Source organism: Aricia agestis, chromosome 1 (assembly GCF_905147365.1).
Source record: "Aricia agestis chromosome 1, ilAriAges1.1, whole genome shotgun sequence".
Lineage (NCBI taxonomy): Eukaryota > Metazoa > Arthropoda > Insecta > Lepidoptera > Lycaenidae > Aricia > Aricia agestis.
In genome coordinates this window covers 5,382,271-5,408,102 of record NC_056406.1, presented here as the reverse complement: position 1 = coordinate 5,408,102, position 25,832 = coordinate 5,382,271, and the positions used below count along the sequence as shown (strand labels likewise).

Genomic DNA, 25,832 nt, shown 5'->3' with positions numbered 1-25,832 from the left:
CCTAACAACTCTACAAGGCGCAGGTTGGGCCAAATATGGAATACTCAATACTCATCTCTGGGCAGGGGCACCGAAATACCAATTACTCCCTCTGGATCGTATCCAACGAAGGGCCGCTCGGATTGTTGACTGACATAGTGTTTCAAACAGGCTGGACCCCTTGGAATAACGCCGAGATGCAGCTTCACTTTGCATCCAGTAAACACTGTAAACTCTAGAACGAACCAGGTTACCAGCAGTATTTCCCGACCAATACGACATGCAAACCTTCAAGATTCAAACCCTTGTATTCCCTCTTGAGAGGCCGGCAACGCACCTGCAGCTCTTGTAATGTTGCAAGTGTCCATGGGCGACGGTAATTGCTTTTCATTAGCTGACCCGTTTGATCGTTTGCCCCAGCCCCTTATTTAAAAAAAAAAATAAAACGTTGTCAAACGTTGACAATTTTTTGTCTACTGTCGTCTATCTGTGCGGGTGCTGCCGTAGACCTTCGCTACATAGAGCAAAGTCCTTTAAGCCACTCTGACATTGGCAACTCACCGAGGCGGCCATTTTTAAAAGAAGAAGAAGGTTTTTTGGAAGAATGTGAAAGAGTGATGTTGTGTTTTTATATTATTTTCCTAAAATTGTGTTATCTGGGTTTTTAATGTGTAATATTGGTAGGATATTAACCATTAAATATTCGTTATCGTGCACAAGTGTGGGAAAGTGATGCAATATCCAGAAACGTGCTCTTTTGTGTTCCCTCCAAAACTCCATCAAAAGTTTCAGTAAAGCGTCCTACCACTTTACTGAATCGACCGACTTGACTTCTTGACTGTATTGACTTTATACTTAGACTTTGACTAGACTTTAGACCTGACTGACCTGACGTTAATATAGAAATTTTTTTATAAAGAATATTGTTTTCCCGCCATAATATTATACTCGACACTGGCCATGGTTATAGCCGAAGTGCCATTATATGAAAAAAAAAAAAAAAAAAAAAAAAAAAAAAGAAGAAGAAATCCTATCGTATCGTAAAAAATTAACAAAATCACTCTCTTATGTTTAAAGAATATTAACGTGATTGTTTGCTTCAAAGTATTTTAATATATATATAATATCTATGGACGCTTCACACCACGTCAGTCTGGCCCCGTGCTAAGTGCCTGAAGGACTTGTGTTACGGGTACCAGATAACGGAAATATATTTAATACTTTTATACTATACATATATTTAAGATTTTTATTATATCATACACATATTTAATACACACCCATGACCCAGGAACTTTGAAAACTTTTTGTTCCGTCGGCGGGATTCGAACCTGCGACCCCCGGCTTGAGCTACCTACTGAAGTCGAAGTATTAAAGTGCACAGTCAGCCACTTGAGATAAACACAGTTATTTCTCGACAAATCCTCTAAAGTCTAAACTTTAAAGCTAGTCTGAGCTAAGCCTGCATTATGTGCTAACTTAGATAAGGGGACAGCTGCAGCTTAAATTGTTTAGAAAACTTATGACTTCCTACTGGAGTAACAAGTAAACAGGTTCTTGTTCAAAATACGGGACCTTTTTTGCTTATAAGTTACAACCTTTTTCACTACTAAATACTTAATACTTCATTTATGGTCCGATCATACCGAGACGCGACGCAGCTGTGATTTTTATTGTGGCACCGTGTCACATATTAATAAAGGTGTGTATTATAGGATTCCACGTCAGCATTCAGAGACGTTTAGTGATCACTTAACTTAAATTTAATAAAAGTTAGACAAAAAATTATAATGTTCATATCATAATCATCATTATATTCAAGTTAAGTCGCAGTCAGATTGAATAATAATAATTAATTCTGACATCTTCGTTACAGCTAGCTCAACTTCTGCCAATGGAGGAGAATTTCCTCCTGCTGTTCAGGTTCGACAACCCTCTGGAGTCCAGCGTGGAGTTTATGAAAGTGAGTCACAGAATATAATATCACAATTCTTTCGGCACAGATCACAAAATAGTTACTTCGTACCTTTCGGTCACTATCACGGCCACACTTAGAGTCACTGTCTATACTAGCCTTTCCCAAAGTGGGCGAGCCCTTGTGGGCGCTGAAGGTCTATAGGGCCCAGAAAAAATGGGGCCGTTGTGTAGAAGAGGGGGGTGATTTATTTAATCTGGATGTATTGTAAACGAATACAATGGGGGCGCTAAAACATAATTTGTTCTCAAAGTGGACAGTAGACGAAATAAGTTGGGAACCCCATCTATACTTTATCCATACTTAATATCCATTCTAATACTATAAATGTGAAGGTGTGTATGTCTGTTACCTCTTCACGCCAAAACCGCTGATCCGATTTTGCTGAAATTTGTACAGATATACTTTGAGTCCCGGGAATGGACATAGGATACTTTTTATCCCGGAAAAAATACGGTTCCCACGCGATAAACGATTTTTGGCGGAAAGGAGTTGTGGAAGTCATTTAGTATGAGTGTAAACCTGTAATATACGATAAATTAAGTAAAGAGATAGAGACCGCTTCATAACTTTTAACCTGCATCAATTTTATGTATGCCATCAATTTTATTCCACGCAAAAATGCAAAGTAATCTTTATTCTAAGTAGCGCTATGTAAATCAGCGATCACGCTATTAAAATAATCTTTATCCGATCTTGGATCGTAAAGTCCTTTCTCTCAGTTTTTATAGACGTTATACCTATTTTCTTAAGAGTCCTCGCCGGGTTAAGGGTTCTCAGATTCGAGACCCACATTATTACAACATACGGCCATTATACTGAAATTGTTACCGATTACCCATTTAAGGCAGTAAATTGTTTATCAATACGTCTATTGTCTGCCACGTGTAGGTATTGAATTTTGGTTGGGTTTGTTTTACCAATATATTTTATACAGCTATAATAGAAGTTTATTTTAAGGATTATATTTACCACCTTGGTTCCAAACCCTTGGAACTTGGTTCACTACAATAACCCTACTGTGGTCCACATAAGGCCACTGATTCCTGTAAGCTCGCGCGCGGAATAAAAGTATTTCTAGCTGTCATAAATATTAAGGTGCGTCCACCTTTGTATCATTTGCGCGATCAGATCTCCGATCAGATCTCCGTCGCGATTATCGTGCCGTATCAAGTATGCGTTTTATAGTGTGGACGCCTATTAGATCATTCTGCCGATCATGCGCGTATTTGATACGACACGTATCAAATACGCGGTTAAAAGCGATCGGGGCGTATCATGATACGCGTATCATTTTGATACGCTTCGATGATACGCGACGGAGATCTGATCGGAGATCGAATCGGAATCGGATCGGACGAAGCCTTAGCGGTGCAACACCTGTGTATTTCCGCTTTATTAGCGGAAATATACAGGCTTTCTTATAATAAGCCTTTCTTATGCTTAACTTTAGTATTATAATACTTTTAAGCAGCCTTTTTATTTTAGTACGGGAGCCCTAGAATATTTTCTTTTATTACTATCAAACTAATTTTAGGGTATAGGGTTCTGTAATCAACAAAACTTGGTTGACTACTGAACCCTAAAACGGAACCCTAACGAGCAGATTTTTTGTATATTGATAAATTAATAGTCATATAATTTAAGAGTAACATTGTCCTACAAATAAAACAGTCCATATTTTAGGACCATCAATTCAAAGTATGAAATCCTTGCTATCTCTGTTATCTACCACTTTCGAGATTTTTCGCCAATAAAAATGTTGTTCGTCTTATCAAAATGATAACTCACAAAATTTGCTTGATAGTAATAAAAAAAAATGTTCTAGGGCTCCCGTCATATTTTTTGTTTTACCGTAGGCTCCGCTATGACTCCGTGCTACGGCGTAGCGGGGCTACAGAATCTTTACCAGAATTTAAATAGTCCGTTTTTTATATATAAAGGAGTGAGCACACTGAGACGGGCCGTGCCGGGGCTCAGCGTGCCGGGGCTCATCGCAAAAATCCGCCTTCATACAATTTGTATGGAAGCGGAAATCCGCTGCGCCCCGACACAGTGTGCGATACGCGCATCCGCTTCCATACAAATTGTATGGAGGCGGATTTTTGCGATCAGCCCCGGCACGCTGAGCCCCGGCACGGCCCGTCTCAGTGTGCTCACTCCTTAAGCCTTTACGAAAAGGAGATGCTTTTAAACCCAGCCCTAGTTAAATCTTAAGTTCAAATACGATAGACATCTCGATCTTCCAGGAGTCAGGACCAACAGGTTTTAATAAACATTGTTTCAGATCTGGCGCGAGTACGACACCGATGGCAGCGGGTACATAGAGGCTGATGAGTTGAAGGTTGGTTCCCATTGATGGTCAGCCATAAAAATACGAGACATTTTTTAAGAAATAAGGGGGCAAACGAGCAAACGGGTCACCTGCTAAAAGCAACTTTCGCCGCCCATGGAAACTCGCAACATCAGAAGAGCAGGTGCGTTGCCGGTCTTTTAAGAGGGAATAGGGGAGGGTAAGGAAGGGAATAGGGGAGGGTAGGAAAGGGAATAGGGTAGGGGATTGGGCCTCTGGTAAACTCACTCACTCGGCGAAACACAGCGCAAGCGTTGTTTCACGCCGGTTTTCTGTGAGCCCGTGGTATTTCTCCAGTCGAGCCGGCCCATTCGTGCCGAAACATGGCTCTACCACGTAAAAACGGTACATTTTAAAACAGAAAGTTCGATTTTGAACTGTATTTACTAAGTCGGAAGATACATTCATTACACATACTTTTTGATATACCAAATTTCTATGCTAGATACTTATTTTCATCCACCCCGGTCCTAATATTATAAATGCGAAAATGTATCTGTCTGTCTGTCTTTTACCTTTTCACGCCCAAACCGCTGAACTGATTTTGCTGAAATTTGGTAAGGAGATACATGGAGTCCCGGGAAAGGACATAGGATACTTTTCACCTCGGAAAAATATACGGTTCCCGCGCGAGAAACGTATTTTGGAGCCACGGAGTTGCAGGCGTTATCTAGTAGATACACAGTTAAGAAATAAATTTTATTTTATTCCTCTTCATTGAAACATGCGAAGTCTTAATAATAATTAGATTAGTCAAACCTTCCGCATTGTCTAATTTAACTTTAACTGCGAGCCATTTCCCGAAAGCATTATTCAATCAATTGTGAAATGGCGATCTGTATGCAAATCCGTACTTCATTGAAAAGTAAATTATCGCTTCCACTTTACAGAACTTTCTACGGGACTTATTGAAGGAAGCGAAGAAAATAAACGACGTTTCAGAAGATAAACTCATAGAGTATACGGACACAATGGTAAGTTATAGAAGATGTAACAAAATAAAGTGATAAGTACGAGTCCCCTATCCATACCCCGTATAGAATTTACTGTGAAAGTAGCAACACTGGAAGAGCATTTGTTTTACTTTTGTAGGGGCAAATTGCTTCGCTTGCTCACAATAATCATAAAAAAAAGTTTTTCAGCGCTGATACCTTGACAGTGAACTCTATAGAAACTAGTTTTATAACTTAGAGAGATTTAATGATTTCTTCTGCAGTTACTTAGTAAGGATATGCTAGGGATTGCAATCCGGAAAACAGGATCCGGTAATCCGGCGGATCCTACATCATTTTCTGGATACCGGATCCGGTCCCAATATACTGGATTGGAAGACGGGGTCCGGACTCCAGTGATAGTAATTTGTGTCAAACTGATATGGTTGTTGCATGAATAAGGTACTTTGAAAGCAAAACAACTTACAAGTAGTGTTTAAGCTTTTCTAATTTATTATATTTTGCTGACAATATAATTACGCCCTAAAGTATTATCCCTACGTTATGTTACATCCTGTAGCCTGGCGACAGACGTTCTTTTTTTTACGTCAAAGATCAACTTCATAAGTACATTCGTTGTCCACACACGTACTTAATTTTAAGATCATAAGAAAGTTAGTGCGCTATGCGTGTTGAGTAAGGAAATCCATCTTCTAACTTAAATTTGACCTTCTGAAAATAATAAACATGAGTCCGGTGCGATACGCGTACGTGTGTCGAGAATTTGCCGGTCACAGATAAGGTTGTTTGTGGCTATGGTTATCTACGCCGCGCTATTCAGCGGGCGTAGGCTTGAACTTACCTAAACTAAATAAAATCATTATGAGTGTGAATGATCCACTTTTGAATAACAATGGATAACATCGATTTTGAGTGTCTAAATGATTGTGAGCAATTAGTAGACAGTGATTTTGTCCGAACTTTCGGTGTTTTGTAAAAATAATACTTTTTTGTGAAATAAAAAGATACCTTAATTTAGATATTAGATACCCTACTTATAAAAACGTGGAATCAAATAAGTAATGAAATAATAAAAGGGAATTATCCGCTAGAGATGGTCAGTAACTTTGATGCGAATAGTAAGATCTACTCCACTTTGGAGATCTTGACTGATTCGAAGAGATTGTATGATTACAATTAAATTATATTCGATGTTATTATGGAGTTAAGATCTCACACACAGGCACTCAGTTATGCGGAGTACATATACCTTCTAAATACATTCTTATCTTCACGGATAGTAAAAGTTCACTGCAACATATAGCTCGTTGCAACTCTAGCTATAGAGGTTTACCGATAGCTCATAAAATAATAGAAACAATAATGACACAGATGAGAAAAAACATAAATGTGAGATTGCGTAGGTTCAGCGGCTTTAATTTTTTTGAACGATTGTTGAAATCGGCGAATTTTGGGTCCCGTCGCACATCGGTCTCGAGGAGGCTGGTGAAAGAAGGCTCTAAAGCTACAAACCACAAAAAATAAAGCTACTGAGCTTTTAGATCGTTTAAATTTATATAAATACTAGCTGTTTGACTGAGCTTTGCTCGGTATCCGATGAAAATGACATTTTCTAGAAATGATTCCTAGGTAGATTGACTTATCGCCCCCGAAACCCCCTATATACTAAATTTCGTAAAAATCGTTGGAGCCGATTCCGAGATTCCAATTATATATATATGTTATAGGCAAACTCCGAAGCTCCGGCGCTCCTAGGTTGGACTGGTCAATCCTCAGGTCAGAATGAATGACTTAGTCAAAGCCCAAACAAATGTAAATTTTCGGCCTTTGACTAAACAATTTTCGTCAAACCTGGGAGGGACTAATTTGGTCAGACAAACGTCAAAACACAATTTTATTAAATCGGGGTTTGACGAGTCAAACTCCGATATAGGTATGAAGTGTCTTATCTTCGTATATTTGGAAGCATTTTATCATTTAAGCAGCTTTCAAGTCTTAACCGCTTAACTCTGCCAGTTCTGACACCTGATTGGTCAGCTTACGTGATTTTCACTTTTAGACAAACGTCAAAACACAATTTTATTAAATCGGGGTTCAAAACACAATTTTATTAAATCGGGGTTTGACGAGTCAAACTCCGATATAGGTATGAAGTGTCTTATCTTCGTATATTTGGAAGCATTTTATCATTTAAGCAGCTTTCAAGTCTTAACCGCTTAACTCTGCCAGTTCTGACACCTGATTGGTCAGCTTACGTGATTTTCACTTTTAGACAAACGTCAAAACACAATTTTATTAAATCGGGGTTCAAAACACAATTTTATTAAATCGGGGTTTGACGAGTCAAACTCCGATATAGGTATGAAGTGTCTTATCTTCGTATATTTGGAAGCATTTTATCATTTAAGCAGCTTTCAAGTCTTAACCGCTTAACTCTGCCAGTTCTGACACCTGATTGGTCAGCTTACGTGATTTTCACTTTTATATTTGAGATGCTTTGAGAGAATGCTGTGTGGCATTAGGCCCGCCTTTTGTACGATGTGCAATAAAGTATAAAATAAATAAATGCTTTGGAATATACGGAGGTTAGTTTGTAAGATTAGGTATAAAAAAATAACATTTTTAAAATAGGGATGATGACAAGGTCAAAGATTAGCGAATTTTGTTAATAAAATAAAGAAATCACGGTGAAAAATAAGTGTTCCCAAAATTTCAGCTCGATAGCATTTTTATTTTTTTTGTTATGCGCCTTCAAAGTTGGATAATCAAGTCGTTTTTTTTTAATTAAATTTCTTAATATCTGTATACCATTCGATATCTTATGCAATTAAAAGCAAATTTGTTATGAAAACACTTTCATAAACGCAGTATTTAATATACCTATCGAACAAAGTTCTCTCCCGATGCGTACAAACTACGAAAGAGTGACGTCAGTCTTTCGTAGCACTTTGTATGGAGCGTTTTGGGCAGGTCTATTTTATGAGATGTTTGAATTGTCATATCTTGGTGAATTTTTAAGCTATCAGAGTCATTCTTTCAGCAATGTTTCTATTTTTTAAAGGTCTTTCAATTACCAATAAGAAAAAAAATAGTCATCAAGCTTATTTTGATATTTATTGTTTTAATAATTTCTTAAGTAATTAAAATGCAAAATTAATCATTTTCCTGACCTCACCATGTCACTTAACTTTAATGTTAATTGTTTTAATAATTTCTTAGGTAGTTAAAGTGGCAAATTAATCATTTTTCTGACATGGACAAAGCTTCTTTATCCACGTTTTTAGTAACAACAACACCGTTTGATTCACTCATCTTCAATTTTACACAATTACACGCCCGCACGCTCAATGAACGAACATGAAATGACAAAACAATCGGTCGGAACACCGCGAGAGACATTATGAACCTGTTTAAACATGTTCAGATCAACGTTTGACCGAGTTTTGCAGTCGCTTCTAGGATTGACTAGGCCAAAACCGAAACAGAATAATTTACTTTCGACGTTTGACTGAAAAGTTAGGAGCTCCTGGGTTTGACTAAAAATACTTCAGGCAAAGGGCGAAATTGAAATGTATTTCGGGGATCGCCTGACGGCTTTGGCCAAACCTAGGATAAACCAGTCCTTCCGCGAAGAGACTGTGTATCGGACTTTGACTATAACATATATACAAGAATTGCTCGTTTAAAGATATAAGATAGGTGTAGAATATAATGGAAGGAATATTCCAAAGAGAAAGCCGAAAGGTATATGGTATAAGACACTACAAGCCGAACCTCCCTCATCATATACCCTGCGACAATACCGATTTCAGCAGAAAAAACTAAGTTATTTTGTATCAACTGCGTTCCGGACACATTCCGCTAAATAGATTCAAGTACATGATGAGATTGAGTGATTCTGCGAATTGTTCAGTGTGCGGTGTGGTGGAGGACGCACACCATCTGCTGACGGAGTGTCTCCGGCACGGGTCGCGACGTCAGCATCTGCTGCTAGATCTAAATCTCAACAGACCTGACGTAGGAATATTTCACCACTTATTGTCGCAAGTTTAAAACTCAAAGCAGCTTAAGTTTTTGATCAGATTTGCATCTATCAGCATATCAATTACGGTAGTATTAGTAGATAATAATTATTAATTAGTATTTAAGTTAATGTATAATTACAATTGTATAAGATAAGATGGGGGCTGTTGATAATGTTATCTGCTTTTGTTCTGCTCAAAAGAAACTTTTTACATGTTCGCGTCCCCAAAGGAGAAAAGTATTTCTAACTATATAAAGCAATCCAGAACAAACTGAAGTAATGAAATAGGAAAGTTTCTAACGAATTGTTCCTCCGCAGCTCCAAGTGTTCGACTCCAACAAAGATGGCCGACTACAGTTGTCTGAAATGGCGAAGTAAGTACATAATAAAGTTAGTATTGAAGGTGCCTTAACAAATTTTGTGAAACAAATCAAATGAGGATTTTTCTTCGGACGTGCCATTTCTTAATCTATAAAAACTACTACCTATCTTATCCTATCCTGAAAAAAAAACTAAGAAAAATCCTGTCCCGTAATCTAGCACATGCAAGGTGCTCAACACATTGCTCTGAAGTCACAATTTCTTTTTATGAATTTGGTATTTCACATACAGTGAGATTCTACTAGTGAAAATTTAGTTTGTTATTATTTTTAGCAATATTCCGCGAAAACAACTTTCACCTTTAAGTAAATGAGTGAGTGTACGTGTGTTAAGTTACTTAACGGACGTTGTTCGTAGAGTCCACATCCTGAGGATGCTCCGGTGTTGGGGCGAAACGCGCGTCGAGGTTTTCAACCTGCATGGTGGTGAGGGGCCTTGCACGGATTTGCCAACATTATTGCTTGTGAGGTGGTGGTGTTTGCAGGTTCTTGCATGCGAGTGTACGCATAGGCAGTGTGGGAGGAGGGAGGTGCTGTACGCATGCCTATGCGTACACTCACTCATTTACTTAAAGGTGGAAGTTGTTTTCGCGGAATATTGCTAAAAATAATAACAAACTAAATTTAAACTATGGATTTCCGCAAAGTAACGCCTGATTCCATTAACTATTCTACTAGTGACAAAATCACATCTTGAGCATAAGTGGAATCCTGACTAAAATCTGATCCAGATCAAATTTTCTTTAGGGATGATATTATGATAATTTTAATAAATAACAATATACAATTTACATCGGAAAGAACGAATTTGGCGAGCAACATAGTATATTAATAGAACTTAATAAAATCAAGTACACTCGTACACGTTAATAAAAAAACACATGTTTTATTTTTTATGTTGTGAATTGTGATGAAATTCCGTGAGGTCATAAAAAGTGTAAGTTTATTCGCTCGACGTCTGTTGCCCTATAAACTGTCGTGAGCAGCGGCGGTAAGTAACAGGTGTTCCAGAAAATGAACGAGCAAAATGAACTTATTTACTGTCGATACTTTTTTATTTACGACTCCTTGAGGTTAGGTTACTTAATTGGAGTGAAAACTCCTTCTTAGATAAAACTTTTTTTTTAACTCGTGTTAGTGTTTTATTTCTATCTCTGCTATTCTCGCGTTTTGTTGAGTAGAATGTACGGTAACGAGACAACAATATTATGAGTAGTTATTCAAATATTTAAAAGAATTAAAACGAAAGAATGAATAGCAAAATGAATTAAAGCGAAAAATGTATGGGATTTGTAATAATTTAATAACGCATCGATTGCGCCATATTCGTAACATAAACTACATACATCTTCTATCAAATACTACATTAAATTAAAGTTAAGTAATCAGTTAAGAGCACTCTCAGTGCGGCCGTAAGCGAATACCATACAGTCTATACATAAAATCACCTTAGAAACTGTCTAATCACTAATGCAACTTGACTGACTTCTCTCAGCATTAACATTCATATTGCAGGTTGCTGCCGGTGAAGGAGAACTTCCTGTGTCGGCAGGTGTTCAAGGTGAGGGTAGTTTCCGTCACGTCGCCCCACAGACACCTCATCTCCACGCTGTCACGCCGTCACGCGGAGATATTGCATCATTTCCTCACTTCCGTGCACTCATGACGCTAACATGTTAAACGTTCCATACAAGACGTGTTGATGACAACACGCTATTATTGCATCTGCCATATTGTTAATACGACAAATTAATATGGTAAAGGCCGGCAACGCACTTGCAACTGTTTTCATGTTGCGAGTGCCCATGGTCGACGGCGGTCGCATTCCATCATGTAATGGCCGTTTGCTCCTATTCTCCCTAATTTTATAAAAAAAGTACGCCTCATGACTACAGTAGAAATGATAACTAATAGAAATATTGACAGATTTTGCCCCTCTGTCACTTTGTCTATTCTTCCTTAGAAAGAAACCCTGTCTGGTGCCCAAGCTGGCTAATTACAAACTGTTTAGTGTCATTGTAACTCAATAATGTTTTCAAAGTTTGATGATTTTTGGGTTCTTATCATCAGCTTACACTCTACCTGAAAACAGCCCTACTTACCTAAAACATTATTATATTTTTAATGTCTTCTTTACATATCTCATAACATTGTCTTTTGAGAACGTTTAACATTATTAGTCCTGGTGGTGTACTTACTCAACATGCTTTGTAAATGAGCTACAAATAAGTCAAATTCATATTCTACTTTAATTTACTAATGAGTAGTACAGTAGATAGTTTTTATTTGCACACTAGAAGCGATTATATTTTGCACGTCAGAGTCATGTTTGTCATTGTTTTAATTTGTGTTAATATTTTTGTCGATTCCACTTTTTCAATTTTTTTTTCTCTAAATAAATTTTATATTATATTCCACAATTCCAAAACATGAACCGAGCCAACAGCTGTACCTATGTATATTATTATAAAAATATAAACATAAATCGCCAATTCAAACGGCTTGCTTTACCCACCATCTCACATACATATCCATACACACATTATAGTATAATCAAAAATCCGATATTAACCCGAACTTGTTTATTATGAGCTAAAATCTCACAAAAATGTACAAAAATGGCTATACTTTAATAGAATACTTAGTTAAATAAGCTAAAAAGTTTGCTAATTGGAGATAAATTACTTATCAACAGACTTATGTTACTAAAGAGAGGCTAAACTTTAAAGTACTTATGTAAAAAGGCTTGTTGTTGACACATAGTTGTGTTGTGGAGAGCGCACTGTCTCGCGTGCTTGTACTGAGCATGACTTCTAGTTTATTTGCCCGTCTGTCTGTTCTATAACACGCCTGTCTCTTCGCACTCTTAGGAGGGCATAGAGGTGAGTGAGACAATGTAAAGTCTAATTATGTATTTTTATAGACCTAGACAAAAATGCGCCAAAAACCAATACATTTGTTTGGATTCATGGTGATGTAATGAATGAAAATTTAGGTCAAAATTTTGTCTAGATCTGTCTACCTAAATGTGATTATTTTTCTATTTCCTTACTTATTTTACTATACTTTATAATATGCTTTAGTGAAACATACACTAACTTGCTGTTATAACTACTACTATGAAAAGAAGACCGCACCAATAATATTTTATTTTTAGATTTTTTGATTATAGCCATCATTTAAATTTTTAAATTATAAACTATCACCAAGATTCACCTTTTTTATGTAAGTATATCTATTTCTTTTCGTTGGCACGAAAAAGTATGAAAATAAATCGCTAATTTAATTTTTGTTCTATAGGGGGCCACGAAATTAACGAAAGACGACATTGAGCGGGTGTTCTCTCTCTACGACAGAGTAAGTATAATCTACCTTAATATTTACATATTATTATTATTTACATACAGGTATTAACGTATAAGAATATAAATAGGGTGCAGAAATAAGGGTCAAACAAAAATTATTAACATTAAATATATCGTTTTATCTTACAATTTTGATGGTAATAAAAAGTCATGTATTTATTTTTCAGGACAATAATGGCTCAATTGAAAATGAAGAACTCCGCGGTTTTCTAAAAGATCTATTGGAATTAGTGAAAAAAGTAAGTATTATCTATCTATAATATATATAAAAATGGATTTCCGATTGTGTTAGTAACGCTATAACTCGATAATGGCTAAACCGATTTTGCTAATTTTAGTCTTAAAATAGTCCTTGAAGTCCAGGAAAGATTTTAAAGTGACACGAAGTTCACCGGGACAGCTAGTTCTACATAAATAATAATTATAAAATTACTCAATATCAATAATGACTTACAAAGATGCAATGTAATATTAACGTCCATTTCACGCATATTGGATTCTAGATAGGCACCGATTTTATCAGTAACTATAGCCTGTCAAGAAAGTCATGACAGGCGGGAAAAATTTCTAAACGTAATCACGCTTAAAAGGTGTATTTTTTTCTTTGTATTTTCACAGAGAACGATTATTACATTTTAAATATTGTCATCTTGCATATTTTTATCTCGAATTAATAAAGTTCTCATATTTTTTATTTCATTTAAAAATTTTCCCGCCTTTTTATTTCATTTAAAATTTTTCCCGCCTGTCATGACTTTCTTGACAGACTGTAGATAACGCTCGCAACTCCGTTGCGCCAAAATTCGTTTATCGCACTGGAACCGTACATTTTCCGGGATAAAAAGTATCCTATGTCCTTTCCCGGGACTCAAAGTATCTCCATATCAAATTTTCGTAAAATCGGTTCAGCGGTTTAGGCGTGAAGACGTAACAGACAGATACACTTTCGCAATTATAATATTAATATGAATAACCCAACTAACTCCACACAACATCTTCGTAATTTTCTTTTCCCAGGACTACGACGCGCAGGACCTGCTGGAGTTCGAGGAGACGATCCTCCAGGGTGTGGAGTACAGCAGCGAGGGGAAGATCAGCCGAAAGCAGCTGACCATGATCCTGCTGGCGCTGGCCAAGCACAACCAGGAGGAGGAGCCGGCCACGCCGTGAGCGGCCCCGCGCGCCCCACACACTCCGTCCTAGTATCCGAACGAATTAATTGTACTATCGAACAAATTTATTCCTAGGCAGTTGACGACCTACGTCATTTGGTAGGGTTATGTCAATTCAATATTAGTCGTGTCGGGGACGGCTAGGTTCGACGTAACGCGACCAAATAATGTCGGCCCGTGATTAGCCTAGGAATCAATTTCTCTGAATATACGTCATGAGTTCTTTGCACAGATTATACTGACAATCAGACAGATTCTAGTTTACAGTTACTAATTAATGCGTCAAGAAAGTGAAGAAATTAAAAAGTGGCAACATCGTAGTGTCATGCCTTTTTTCTTAGATTGATTTGAAAAGGATGACACTACGATATTGCCACTTTTTAATTTTTTGACTTTTTGGGCGCACTATAAACTTAAAAAGGCACGTTTGAAATTTTAGCCGTATTTTCGTAACCAAAGAGTAAAGAGCGACGACATTTGAAATAAGTTAACATTAACTCTTTTATTAAAAAATTGTTCCTATAAAGCACATTTGGATCTTGGAACTGAATAAGAACTTTGGTGCGTTTGTGAGTTCTGTTCCATCAAATTCTAATTAAGTATTACTTTTTTGAAAACGCGGTGCATAAATTGTCATTGTTGTGTGACTAGACTAATTTGTGCAAAGAACCTACCCAGTCCGTATTATGTAATTTATTCTAGAATATTTTTTAAAAATAGATTTCGAACGATTATGCTCAGGGCGATATTCTACTGAAACAAAAATGAATTGTCTTTATGCCAATCCAAAACGCAGATTCTAATGGCACTTTCAATCAGAACAAAGGGGTTTCTGAATTTTTGTGTAAAATTATAGATTTTGTTATTTGAGATTGACCTATGTTCATTAAGGTTTGGAAATGTGGTAGAGAAACGAACTTATGTGTGAAGTGAGTCGAATAATGCTTTGTTGGACTGGGACTAATCATGAGGATCTGTAATTCTATATCTATGTCCAGCGAAAATTTGGAACACTGAAAATTGAATTCTTAATAAAAATTTAAATCGAAGCCCGCGTGTTCGATTTTCAATTGTACTACACACCTTTTTTAATTTTCTGATAAATTGTGGGCACGGATTGTGGGCCTAGCCTACTTATTTTCAGTGTACTAAACTTTCCTCGGCCTTAAGATTTCTGTATTATAAAGTCCCGCTTATTGTATTATTATATACATGTAAAGTACTCGTGAATAGACGTAGTTAGGTTAACAAATCCTCTTTCCCTATACTTATTATAATAATGTCGAGTCAAATTAATTACGGCTATTTTGGAAATATTAATATGATCTGCTGCTCACGTAAAGATGTTTAGGAAATAATTACATTTCTTTTACATTTTTTCCGAATCTTACTTGAGTCTTTCATAGAATCTGGTTCAAGTGAAAACAGCTAACTCAAAGGAAAGCAAAGACGTTGCTAAAAATAAAATAAAAGTAAAAGATGTGAGAAGACAAAATTATTTAATTGTTTAACCCATAAAGAGTTTTGTAATGCTTAAGCCTTAGATAAATGATTGGTTTCGCGCGGGCGCTCGAGACCAATCATTCATCTAAGGCTGAAGCAGACGTTAGCAGGATCTACAGTATAGATCGGTAAATCATAGTCATAGATAAATATAATATTATAGTGAGTGTGACAAAGCGCGCCACCCCGGCAAGTGCGCCATATACATACATAGGTAACTATTAGCTATAATTCCATACTGCTGATTGGGGACTCACTTTTGCCAGACTCATTATAACCCAAATATCCGTAACTGATTTTGCACGCCATGATATATGTCTCGCTGTTGCTTAACTGAGTTGTATGTGTAGTAACTATGTGTTATATGTTAGCGCAATGAGTAAAAATCTCATTGAATATTGTTGTTGAATCAATACAACATAATATATTTTGTTTTACAAAGTGTTATAAAGTTTTATACATGCCAAATCGATGCCAAATATTTAAAGACTAATCATATCTAATATAGATACATTATATATTTTCATATATAAGGACTTTTGGGAACCCAGTCACCATCCTAATAAAAAAAATTCGAACATAATATTATCTTCTCTCGTTAGTAGATCTAAATTCAATTTCTCTTTCACAAAAGAAGTTATTTAAGTATTAAGTTCTAAATACTTGTTGGAATCACTCTAAGAAAGATATAACACCCGTACTTTTATTAAAATAATAATAATAGAGTAAGTATAATATTTATTTACAAATATACAAAAAAATATAAAATTAATATTATTTCTCTGAATATTTTGTCACCTTATCCCTGTTTTTTCTGAAGAAACTATAATCATTATGACATCAAAATATCATATTTTAATGATGGCCATTTCATACCTATATTTTGTTAAAGTTATTTAGATAACATTTATTAGCTTTAAAAGCATTGATGTTGTGATAATTTTAAGCACATGAGCACAAAACATCGTATTGACAATGACTTGAAATTCATAGTTAATATTTGATAATAGATTCTTGTACCTGACATCTCCACTCTTCCGCATGTATAAAGTAATAAGTAAGTACTTATTTATTTACAACTGTAGAATTCTAACACGCAAAAATTAAGTAAGCACCTGAAACTATAAAAGCAGGTGTCGAGTTAATTTCTGCGTGTTGTAATTAATGTACTATCAGAGAAGTCGATTCCAGGCAGATAGCGGACCTAATACAACCGATCACAATTAACTTAAGCCCGGACGCGCACTAGTGGCCAGGCCGCAGCGGTCGACGTGCGGCCACACCATGCTTTCGAAAGTTTCGATGGCCGCCGCGACCTGGCCGCTAGTGCGCGCCCGGGCTAATAAGTAAAACATAAGCCGACCACATGACGTAGGTGCGTCAACTGCCTAGGAATCGATATTTTCCTCGATGGTACGTACTTAGTAATTGATTTAATTCAATTATTTACATAAATAATATTAAGAATGACATTACTTATTTTATGAAAATATGGTTTCGACTTTAACAAATAATAATAATTGCAAAATGTATCGTACATTGTACAGTCGACATCACGGTTTTCCCATTTCTATCCTTATGCCATAAGTACGAAGATCGGAATATATTACCCGGTTCTTGATTGTAAAGGTGCCGGTTGGCAGCGGGCGACATGAAGCGGTAGCAGACGACATGTCGTCGCGACACTACTGGTTTCTACGTATTTCTATGAAATATCCTCCGCAGCGCTAGCGACACGAAGCTAGCGACTTGCTAGCGATACATTCGACACACAGCAAAATACATAGAAACCAGTAGTGTCGCGACGACACGCCGTCGTCTGCTGCAACTTCATGTAGTCGGCTTCCAACTTGTACCTTAAAGATCGCGCTACTGACTAGTCGCTTCTTCCATCTCTCACTGGCTAATTCGATGTTGTGGCAGCTCAGGAAACGTTGTTATTATAGTATAAATAAATTGTACGTCTCGTTGTTTATATGTCTATCTATAATAATTTAACATGAATGGGTACTTATGTTAGAATTTAATATGTTAAGAATTTTGTATTTTTTCACATAATAAATGACGATGCTTGTTATTTGAATAGGAAAATACATTTAACATAGTTACAAGGGATGACATAATATTATTTGCAAATCAGGGTCACATCACACCAAAACAAATCTCGTTACCTACATCTCGTCTCGGTGTGAACCGTCCCTATGGTCATGATACCAGGTAGTGTTTTTAGTAGGGTAGGATAGTAATCGAGTATTTTTGCTGCCGAGTTGGGATTCAGGACTGAACTCCAAATTATTCTGTTATGTGAAAAAATATTAAAGTAGTTTAGGAAAATTATAATTATTGTGACCCGAACGCCTGGCACTAAATGGTAATTATAATTATATTTGCTAAATATATTTATATTTGTATATTATTTTGTTTCATTGCCTAAAGCTGGCTATAACCCAAGTAGTTAATGTTTAAAGGAACATCGCAGTTTCGTTCTTTTCATATTACTGAATAAGACGTATCTAAGTATAAAGTAATTCTAGAGCAAGGGTGATTTTTTATACGTGGAGAAAGAAAAAAAATGCTAAAAGAAGTTGCTGACAGCTGATAAATATTTAATATAGATAGGTACACTAGGTACCTAACGGTAGGTACATAATTTAAATTTTGGCGGGCACATTGTCTGTTTCCTTATTCATTGGGCGGGCAACATGCCCTTTGACACTTCTTCTCCTTTTTTTCTTATTATGGCACTTCGGCTATATAACCATAGCCAGTGTCAAGAATTATAAATGGCGGGAAAACAGTATTGTTTCATACTTGAATTTTCAGCATCGTTTCTTTATATCGTCAAGTCAAAAGTCTAGTCAAAGTCGAAGTAAAAAGTCTTACCAAATTGTTTTATTTGGGTTTTTGATGTTCGTTATTGGGAAAATATTAGCCATTAAATATCCGCGTGCACAATTGAAGGTAAGATACCAAAATATAATTATTCCAGGCGCGGTCGCAGCCTAAAATTTTGGGGGGGTCAATCAGTAGTCACTACACAATTTTTTTTTTATCTGCGCCCTCGGACGGTTCTGGGTTCACAGCAACTGTCTAAGGTCGGGCGAAGTGGTGGTTAAGGGATAGCTAGAAATTTTCTTTTATTCTTTGGCAAGATTTTGAGATTTTTCAATTTTACCTTAGATTTTGGGGGGGGTCATGTCCCCTGTGACCCCCCCCCCCTCCCCCTTCGACCGCGCCTGAATTATTCCTGTGACATTTGGTGTGAATAATAGTACATAGGACTATTTCTTCCGTGAGTTTTAACTAAAACATCGCTATAATAACTTTATTATCCTATTCATTGGAATATTATTGCGTCTTTTTAAAATTTAAATAAATAAAAAAATAATAAGTTTATTTCTCCCACAACAAGTACACAGAATAAATGAAAACAGAATACAAAAGTATGACACACATTTTAGACTTGCAGTGTGGGAGACAGGAGCCCAAACTAGGTTACCCTGTGCCTTGGGACTCCTGGCTCCCCCTCTCCAGTTACTCTATAATTAACAACATTTCCGTAATTACAATCATATATTGCTTATCTGTGAAAGCACTACCTAAAAAAACGAATGGATCAAGTTTTACATTCTTTTGCCCACTTTGTAGCAATTAACTTGCAATTAATGATAGAATGGGTTGTTTTCTTTTTTTTTATCTCCACCAGACGGCGCGACGATAGATCCTTCTAGATTTTCTATTGGTTCCCCACCGATCTGAAATTATCTGCAGTTTGGCATCACTGACTACATATGGGTTGTGTTTCCAAAAAATATCAGTGTACCGTCAAGTGTGACATAAATCAAAACAGGGGCGTCTTTCCCTTAGGTGCAATGTGTGCGGTGCACACGGGCGCCGCGATCCTAAGGGCGCCGAGCGCCGCTCGCACTCGGCGCGCGCCTGCGCCGGCCGGTCACCACGGCCCACGCTTTATTGACCAACGTAAAAAGAACTCCAGTTTGCAAACATTTTTGTGTTATATCCGAAGCTCTTCTTATATTTGTAGAATTACAGCAAAGCAAGGCGCGCCATGAGCGGCTCAGCTATAAATATTATAATCTTTATTTTTCAACGTGAAATGAACCTTAAAACACATAAATGAAGATTATATTATTTGGTGTAATAGTGAGTGTCCTATCGCTCGTTTACGCATTACGGGGCTTAGCGTGCCGGGGCGTTGCGCGCCCCAGCACGCTAAGCACCCGGCACGCCCCGTCTCAATGGGCTCACTCCTTTAAGAGGATACACCAGGGGCGAGAGAAATTGAAAATAGGTATTTGAAAATGTATTGCTGTCTCACCAATCTCAAGTCTCCCACCGCAGAGCTCGATAGAAACAAAAGTTCTAATAAAAGAGCAGAAAATCTTCGATTCGTTGTCCGCTGATTCCTTCTCCAAAACTTAACCGATTTAAGTAATTTTTTCATTAAGAATTAAAGCAAGACTTGAGCTGTGTTTTATTTATTTTTTTTGTATATTCTAGCCACCTTTGTTTTCTGGGTGTTTGAACACAGAGGAAAATCTGGCAATTTTTTTGGGTTTTTGGACGTTCTTATGTTTTATAATAATTAAATTATGAAAAAAAAAAAAAGATAGGGACATGCTAATAGCGGCCATAGATATTCAGGAAAAAAATCATAACTCTACCGGCATTATCCAGGGAGGAAACAGGGGACAGTGTTTGTATGGAAAAACGGCGGTGTGGAATCCTCTTAAGCTGCCGGACAAACTGTACTTTTACTTTGTATCCATTGCATTTAAACCGCGCGCGCGCTTGTTAGGGGGCGCTAGGGTAATGTTTGCACACGGGCGCCACATGGGCTCGAGACGGCCCTGAATCAAAATATCTTAAACCTAGTTTTCATTAGCATAATAATATTAACATAAAACTGTATGTATTTATACATTTCCATATATTACTATGTTTTTTGCTTCGTCCCTCTAGTTTAAATTTCACGAATAGCATACGCCTAAAGCGCTTATTCCACTTGTCCTATTTAGAAGTCCTAGCTAGGATCCTACATAGGAGACTAATTAGTTCGCTTCTTATTCCACTTGTCCTAATTTAGTGACTAAATCAGTTGTCATTTTAGTCAGACGTCTTCTTAATGGCTCCAGTTCTATTAAAGAAACTAAAAATTGGTCTTCTCATAGGCTTAGCTGTTGGCTCAATGAAAATAAAAATAAATAAAAGGCGAAAGAGATGGTTGAAAGAATTTTTGCTCCACGTAAAATTATAAATAACGAACTTTCTGAACTACTTGGAACCAGCAGACTTAAGAAATTACCTACGAATGGATTCCAGATCTTATCTATATATATAAAAATCAATTGCTGTTCGTTAGTCTCGCTAAAACTCGAGAACGGCTGAACGGATTTATCTTATCTTGGTCTTGAATTATTCGTGGAGGTCTAGGGAAGGTTTAAAAGGTGAGAAAAATTCGAATAATTGCCGGGAAAATCCTCAAAACAGCATTTTTCTATTTCCCATACAAACGTTTTCTAAATAAAATGGAGAGTCAATTTGTAATTTATTACCGCTGCATAAAGTTCAAATTCGCGTGCGCGTTGGAGGACCTAATATCGCGTTCTGAAACTCAACAAAAGTGAAAGTGAATCGCGAACGCGACAAAATTGCATAGTCTCAAAATACATAGTACATAAATAAACACAATTTTAGCTAACTTCAGTTGTTACTCTGTCCGATTATTTTTTTATTTTAGCTAACTTAAGTTGTTACTCTGTCCGATTATTTTTTTAATAAGACTATATAGAAATCGAAAGATAAATCTATATATATAAAAATCAATTGCTGTTCGTTAGTCTCGCTAAAACTCGAGAACGGCTGAACGGATTTATCTTATCTTGGCCAATTTTGATGAAATTTTTTGTGTGTGTTCGTGGAGATTCGAGAATGGTTTAAATTTACAGTTTGGTCTACTGGAAAATGTTTTTTCAATTAATTTCTTATTTTTAATTACTTATTTTGGAATGTTTTACATTAGATCCGGCGGACAGCGCTATCATCGCATTCAATATTATTCTATTTCAATTTTAGTTTGTCCTGACAGATGGTGCTACGATTAATTTGAAAAAAATTTTGTTATTCAATTCATGTGCTGATTAAAATATTAAATAAATAACACATAGGCTACAATTTTAACCGACTTTCAAAATGGGGGAGGTGTTATGTTCGTTTTCTTATATTCAACGATTACTCCGCCGTTGGTTAACCGATTTTCAAAATTTTTCTTTTGGTATATAGGGTATCATCCCAATTTGGTATTATATTCAGAAAAGTGATGATCTGATGAAGGATCCATAAGTAATCGAGGGAACTCCTCAAAACTTATAGGGAAACATATGATGACTTCGGTTTCGTGAGAAGTATTCTAAGCATATGCTACCAACAAGTAAGATTTTGCACCGAGATATACCTGGTATACTGTGGTTCGGAAGGTGCTGAGAGAATTCCTGATTCTTTATAGATACAAGTTTGGGAGTTTCGGCGTTGTTTTAAGAACAGAAAGCATATGCTACTATGCAAATTACATTCTTCATCATCATCATCATCATCATCACTACCATATCATAGTCTTTTAGATCGAGACTCGAGTTTGTCAAGCGATAATTAAAAAAAATCTATATCTACCTAATATTATAAACCTGAAGAGTATGTTTGCTTGAACGCGTCAATCTCAGAAACTACAGGTCCGATTTAAAAACTTATCTCAGTGTTAGATAGATCATTTATCGAGTAAGACTCATCATTTATCGAGAAGGTTATATTATATTATTACTCTAAGACTAATACGACAGAAGAAACTCAGGAAAATGTGGGAAAAACGGGGGAAATATTTTTTATGGGAAAATGTACCTACGGATTCTGTAAAATTTCTAATTTACGCGGGCGAAGCCGCGCGGGACATCTAGTAACATAATACAAATTGACTTTAATACAGATTTAGCAGTTCCCACTACAGATGAAAGGTTGAAACCATCTGGCAACACTGATTTAGTCATTCAGGAGCCACATTTTTTCCGATTTAGGATCCTAGCTAGGATCCTTGATTTCTAAATGTTATTCCACTTGACTACATTTTTTAGGATCCTAGCTAGGACTTCCTAAATAGGACAAGTGGAATAAGCGCTTAATTGATAATTGGCCTAAGCGATTAGGCCAGTATACTGGTAATAATATAATACTTGTCAAACTGAAAACTGACAACTGAAAGAGTTTTGGCGGGCAGGTTGTGTTTCTAAAGAGGCCCATTCACGGCAGGACTGCACGGCAGTCCTGCCGTGAATGGCCTCTTAAAAATATCAGTGTACTGTCAAGTGTGGCATAAATCAAAATATCTTATGCCTAGTTTCCGTTAGCATAATGGCGCATTTTCACTGGTCGATAGGGCCCGCATGCGGGGTGCGGGAGATCATGCCACGACCAATAGACATGCGCCATTCGTTGTCATCTAAGACTCCCCGTATGCTGTATACCGTACGAGTTAACGATTAATGAAAATGCGCCCTTATATTAACTTAAAACCATACCTAGCTGGGCACCGTTAATCAAATAGTTAACTTCGTTAATCGTTAATCCGTTAAAAAAATTTTTAGCTTCGTTAAACGTTAAAGCGTTAGGCCCCATCCCCACTCGCGCGCGAATCGCGCGCGACACTGCGGAATTTCCACGAAACGTGAGTGTGGATCCGATTCGCATATTTTTCGCACTTCGCGGCTGGTTCCCCGACCGCATCCACACTCGCGCGCGAACCGTGCGCGACGCCGCGGCGCGGGCGCCGCGAAATTCCTGCGAAGCATGAGTGACTGCCGATCCACACTCGCGCGCGACGTACAACGCCAGCACGTAGTTTGCATGTCATTCGCGTCATTCACTACAATAAACGATCATGCGTGAATTACTGCACGTAACTCATGTCGTGCTGAAAAATTAAAGAAGTTGTAATTCAATGTACAGCACGTGGTACAGCACGTAGTTTGCATGTAATTCGCATCATTCACTGCAATACACGATAATTCATGCATTACAGCACGTAATGCATGTAATGCAGAATTACCGTTTAGCGAGCGCAAGCTGTGTACAATATTTAGATTATCTAATGAACTCACCAATGTATAATTAACTTACTAACCTAATTTGTAAAGACTTAGTTCATTAATTATTTTTGTACCTTGATTAAATAAAATAAAATAAAATATGAGTAAGTATATTAGGTTTTATAAATGAGTATTTACGTTTTATCAAAGCACAATCGGACTATCTACCGAAAATAGATGCATTTATGATGTTAGAATATTTTGCATCAAATCTTGATTTTACGAATTTATTTAATTAGACTAGCTGACTCGGCAAACGTTGTTTTGCCATATAAATTATTTCTAGTATAAATTTAAAAAGTGAATAAAAACCTATTCTCGGGCCTAACAAATGTATAAGTACTTATACAAAATTTCAACAAAATCGGCTTAGCTGGTTTGGAGGAGTTCACGCACAAACAGTGACACGAGAATTTTATAATATATTAGATATTCCAATTATTATGATTTATGAACAATTTACGTTGAGTACCTATAAGTAGCTAAGTACTTGTTTGTTTCAGATCTTCTATTGCAAAATTTACTTTTGAGTTTTGACTAAATCGCATGAAGATGTATATAACAGTAACATAAGTAAGTATGCTATATACATAGCATACTTACGTTGAAATGATCATCACAATAGTAATAAACACGATAATGGAGATACATTATCCCTTTTCATCATCTTACACCATGGTTCTCGTATTTTTACATCGTTTAGAATACAAAAAATACTTTGTCAGGTGTGTTTCTAGTAATGCTTTTGCACTTCAGTATCACACAATACTTGTAAAAAGGTTTTTTACCCTCTTCTATGATCTCAATAGCAAATAAACCCGAAAATCAGTACGAAGTAACTGAGTCACTAAAGGAAACAAACACGGGACATAACATCTGACATCATCAACATGGCGCGCTAAATGCCGGCGTTTGAACGGTACAAATTTAATCAATGTTTTAAATTTCAATTTAAAGAATAATTTTAATATTTTGAAACCTATTTATGTTTTATTCTCATTTATAAAGATATAAAGGACTAATTAAAGTCATAAAAAAAATCATGTATATTCCCTATTGTGTTATTTGGGTTTTGATGTTCATTATTGGTGAAATATTAGCCATTAAATATCCGTTATCTTGCACAAGTGCAGGTAAGATGTTGTCAAAACCAAAATGTATAATTCCTGTGACATTTGGTGTGAATATCGCTAAATATGGCTATTTCTTCCGTGAGATTTGCCTAAAACATCATTATAATAACTTTATTATCCTATTTATTGAAATATTATTGCGTCTTTTTCATATTGAAATGTATCAAGTTTTACATTCTTTTGCCCAGTTTTGTAGCAATTATGGTATGGATGGTAATCTTTGGTATTACCGATAGTTGTCTACCCAGACGCCATCTAGTTACTAAAATGAAAACAGTTTGACAATGAAATTAAAAAAAATAAGAAAATGCCTCAATCAGCGGGATTGAGGCATTTTCTTTTTCGGGATTCAGGTATTTTTGAAATTTACAGTAAAGGTGGCCGTACACGGGAAAATTATCGTAACGATTTATCTCCTCAATGTTAAAATCGAACGACAAATTGTACGTGTGTAGCAACATCGCAAACGATTTTACGTTCAAAAGATCGATTGGACGATTTTCTTGACGATCGATCGAAACGACAAATTGTCCCGTGTATGGGCACCTTAATGCTGCAATTTTTGTACGTAATTATGGCACAAGTCAGCATTTTGTTCACAATTTACGGCGAAGTGAAAACGTGTAAGCCATGGTGTGATTGGTATGCGACTGACAATTTACCAGTTTCCACGCAAATGCGCAGGAATTGGCGACATGCAGTGCCACGCTCCATCCATACTTCCATACTAATATTATAAATGCGAAAGTGTGTCTGTGTGTCTGTCTGTCTGTTACCTCTTCACGCCCAAACCACTGAGACGATTTTGCTGAAATTTGGCATGGAGATACTTTGAGTCC

At 36.6% G+C, this 25,832-nt stretch overlaps 1 protein-coding gene and 1 long non-coding RNA gene across 4 annotated transcripts in view; one reads left to right on the top strand and one right to left on the bottom strand.

Annotated features, from left to right (window-relative positions):
- LOC121727779 (calbindin-32) overlaps positions 1 to 14,329 on the top strand; it is an 88,991-nt gene extending 74,662 nt beyond the window's left edge. For 2 of the 3 annotated variants that reach the window (XM_042115807.1, XM_042115891.1), the window contains exons 5-13: positions 1,856 to 1,942; positions 4,242 to 4,298; positions 5,198 to 5,281; positions 9,603 to 9,658; positions 11,180 to 11,225; positions 12,535 to 12,546; positions 12,965 to 13,021; positions 13,197 to 13,268; positions 14,047 to 14,329. In XM_042115807.1, coding sequence (XP_041971741.1) covers positions 1,856 to 1,942; positions 4,242 to 4,298; positions 5,198 to 5,281; positions 9,603 to 9,658; positions 11,180 to 11,225; positions 12,535 to 12,546; positions 12,965 to 13,021; positions 13,197 to 13,268; positions 14,047 to 14,199 — 624 coding nt within the window. In that variant the 3' untranslated portion in view covers positions 14,200 to 14,329. The remainder of the gene's footprint in view (positions 1 to 1,855; positions 1,943 to 4,241; positions 4,299 to 5,197; positions 5,282 to 9,602; positions 9,659 to 11,179; positions 11,226 to 12,534; positions 12,547 to 12,964; positions 13,022 to 13,196; positions 13,269 to 14,046) is intronic. The other variant, XM_042115970.1, reaches the window with a different exon arrangement.
- LOC121729072 lies at positions 8,639 to 25,800 on the bottom strand. Its single transcript, XR_006035911.1, has 3 exons — positions 25,789 to 25,800; positions 10,698 to 10,704; positions 8,639 to 8,937 (listed from the first exon to the last, which is right to left on the bottom strand). It is a non-coding gene; the product is annotated as an uncharacterized LOC121729072 (long non-coding RNA).
- Positions 25,801 to 25,832: the final 32 nt, after the last annotated feature.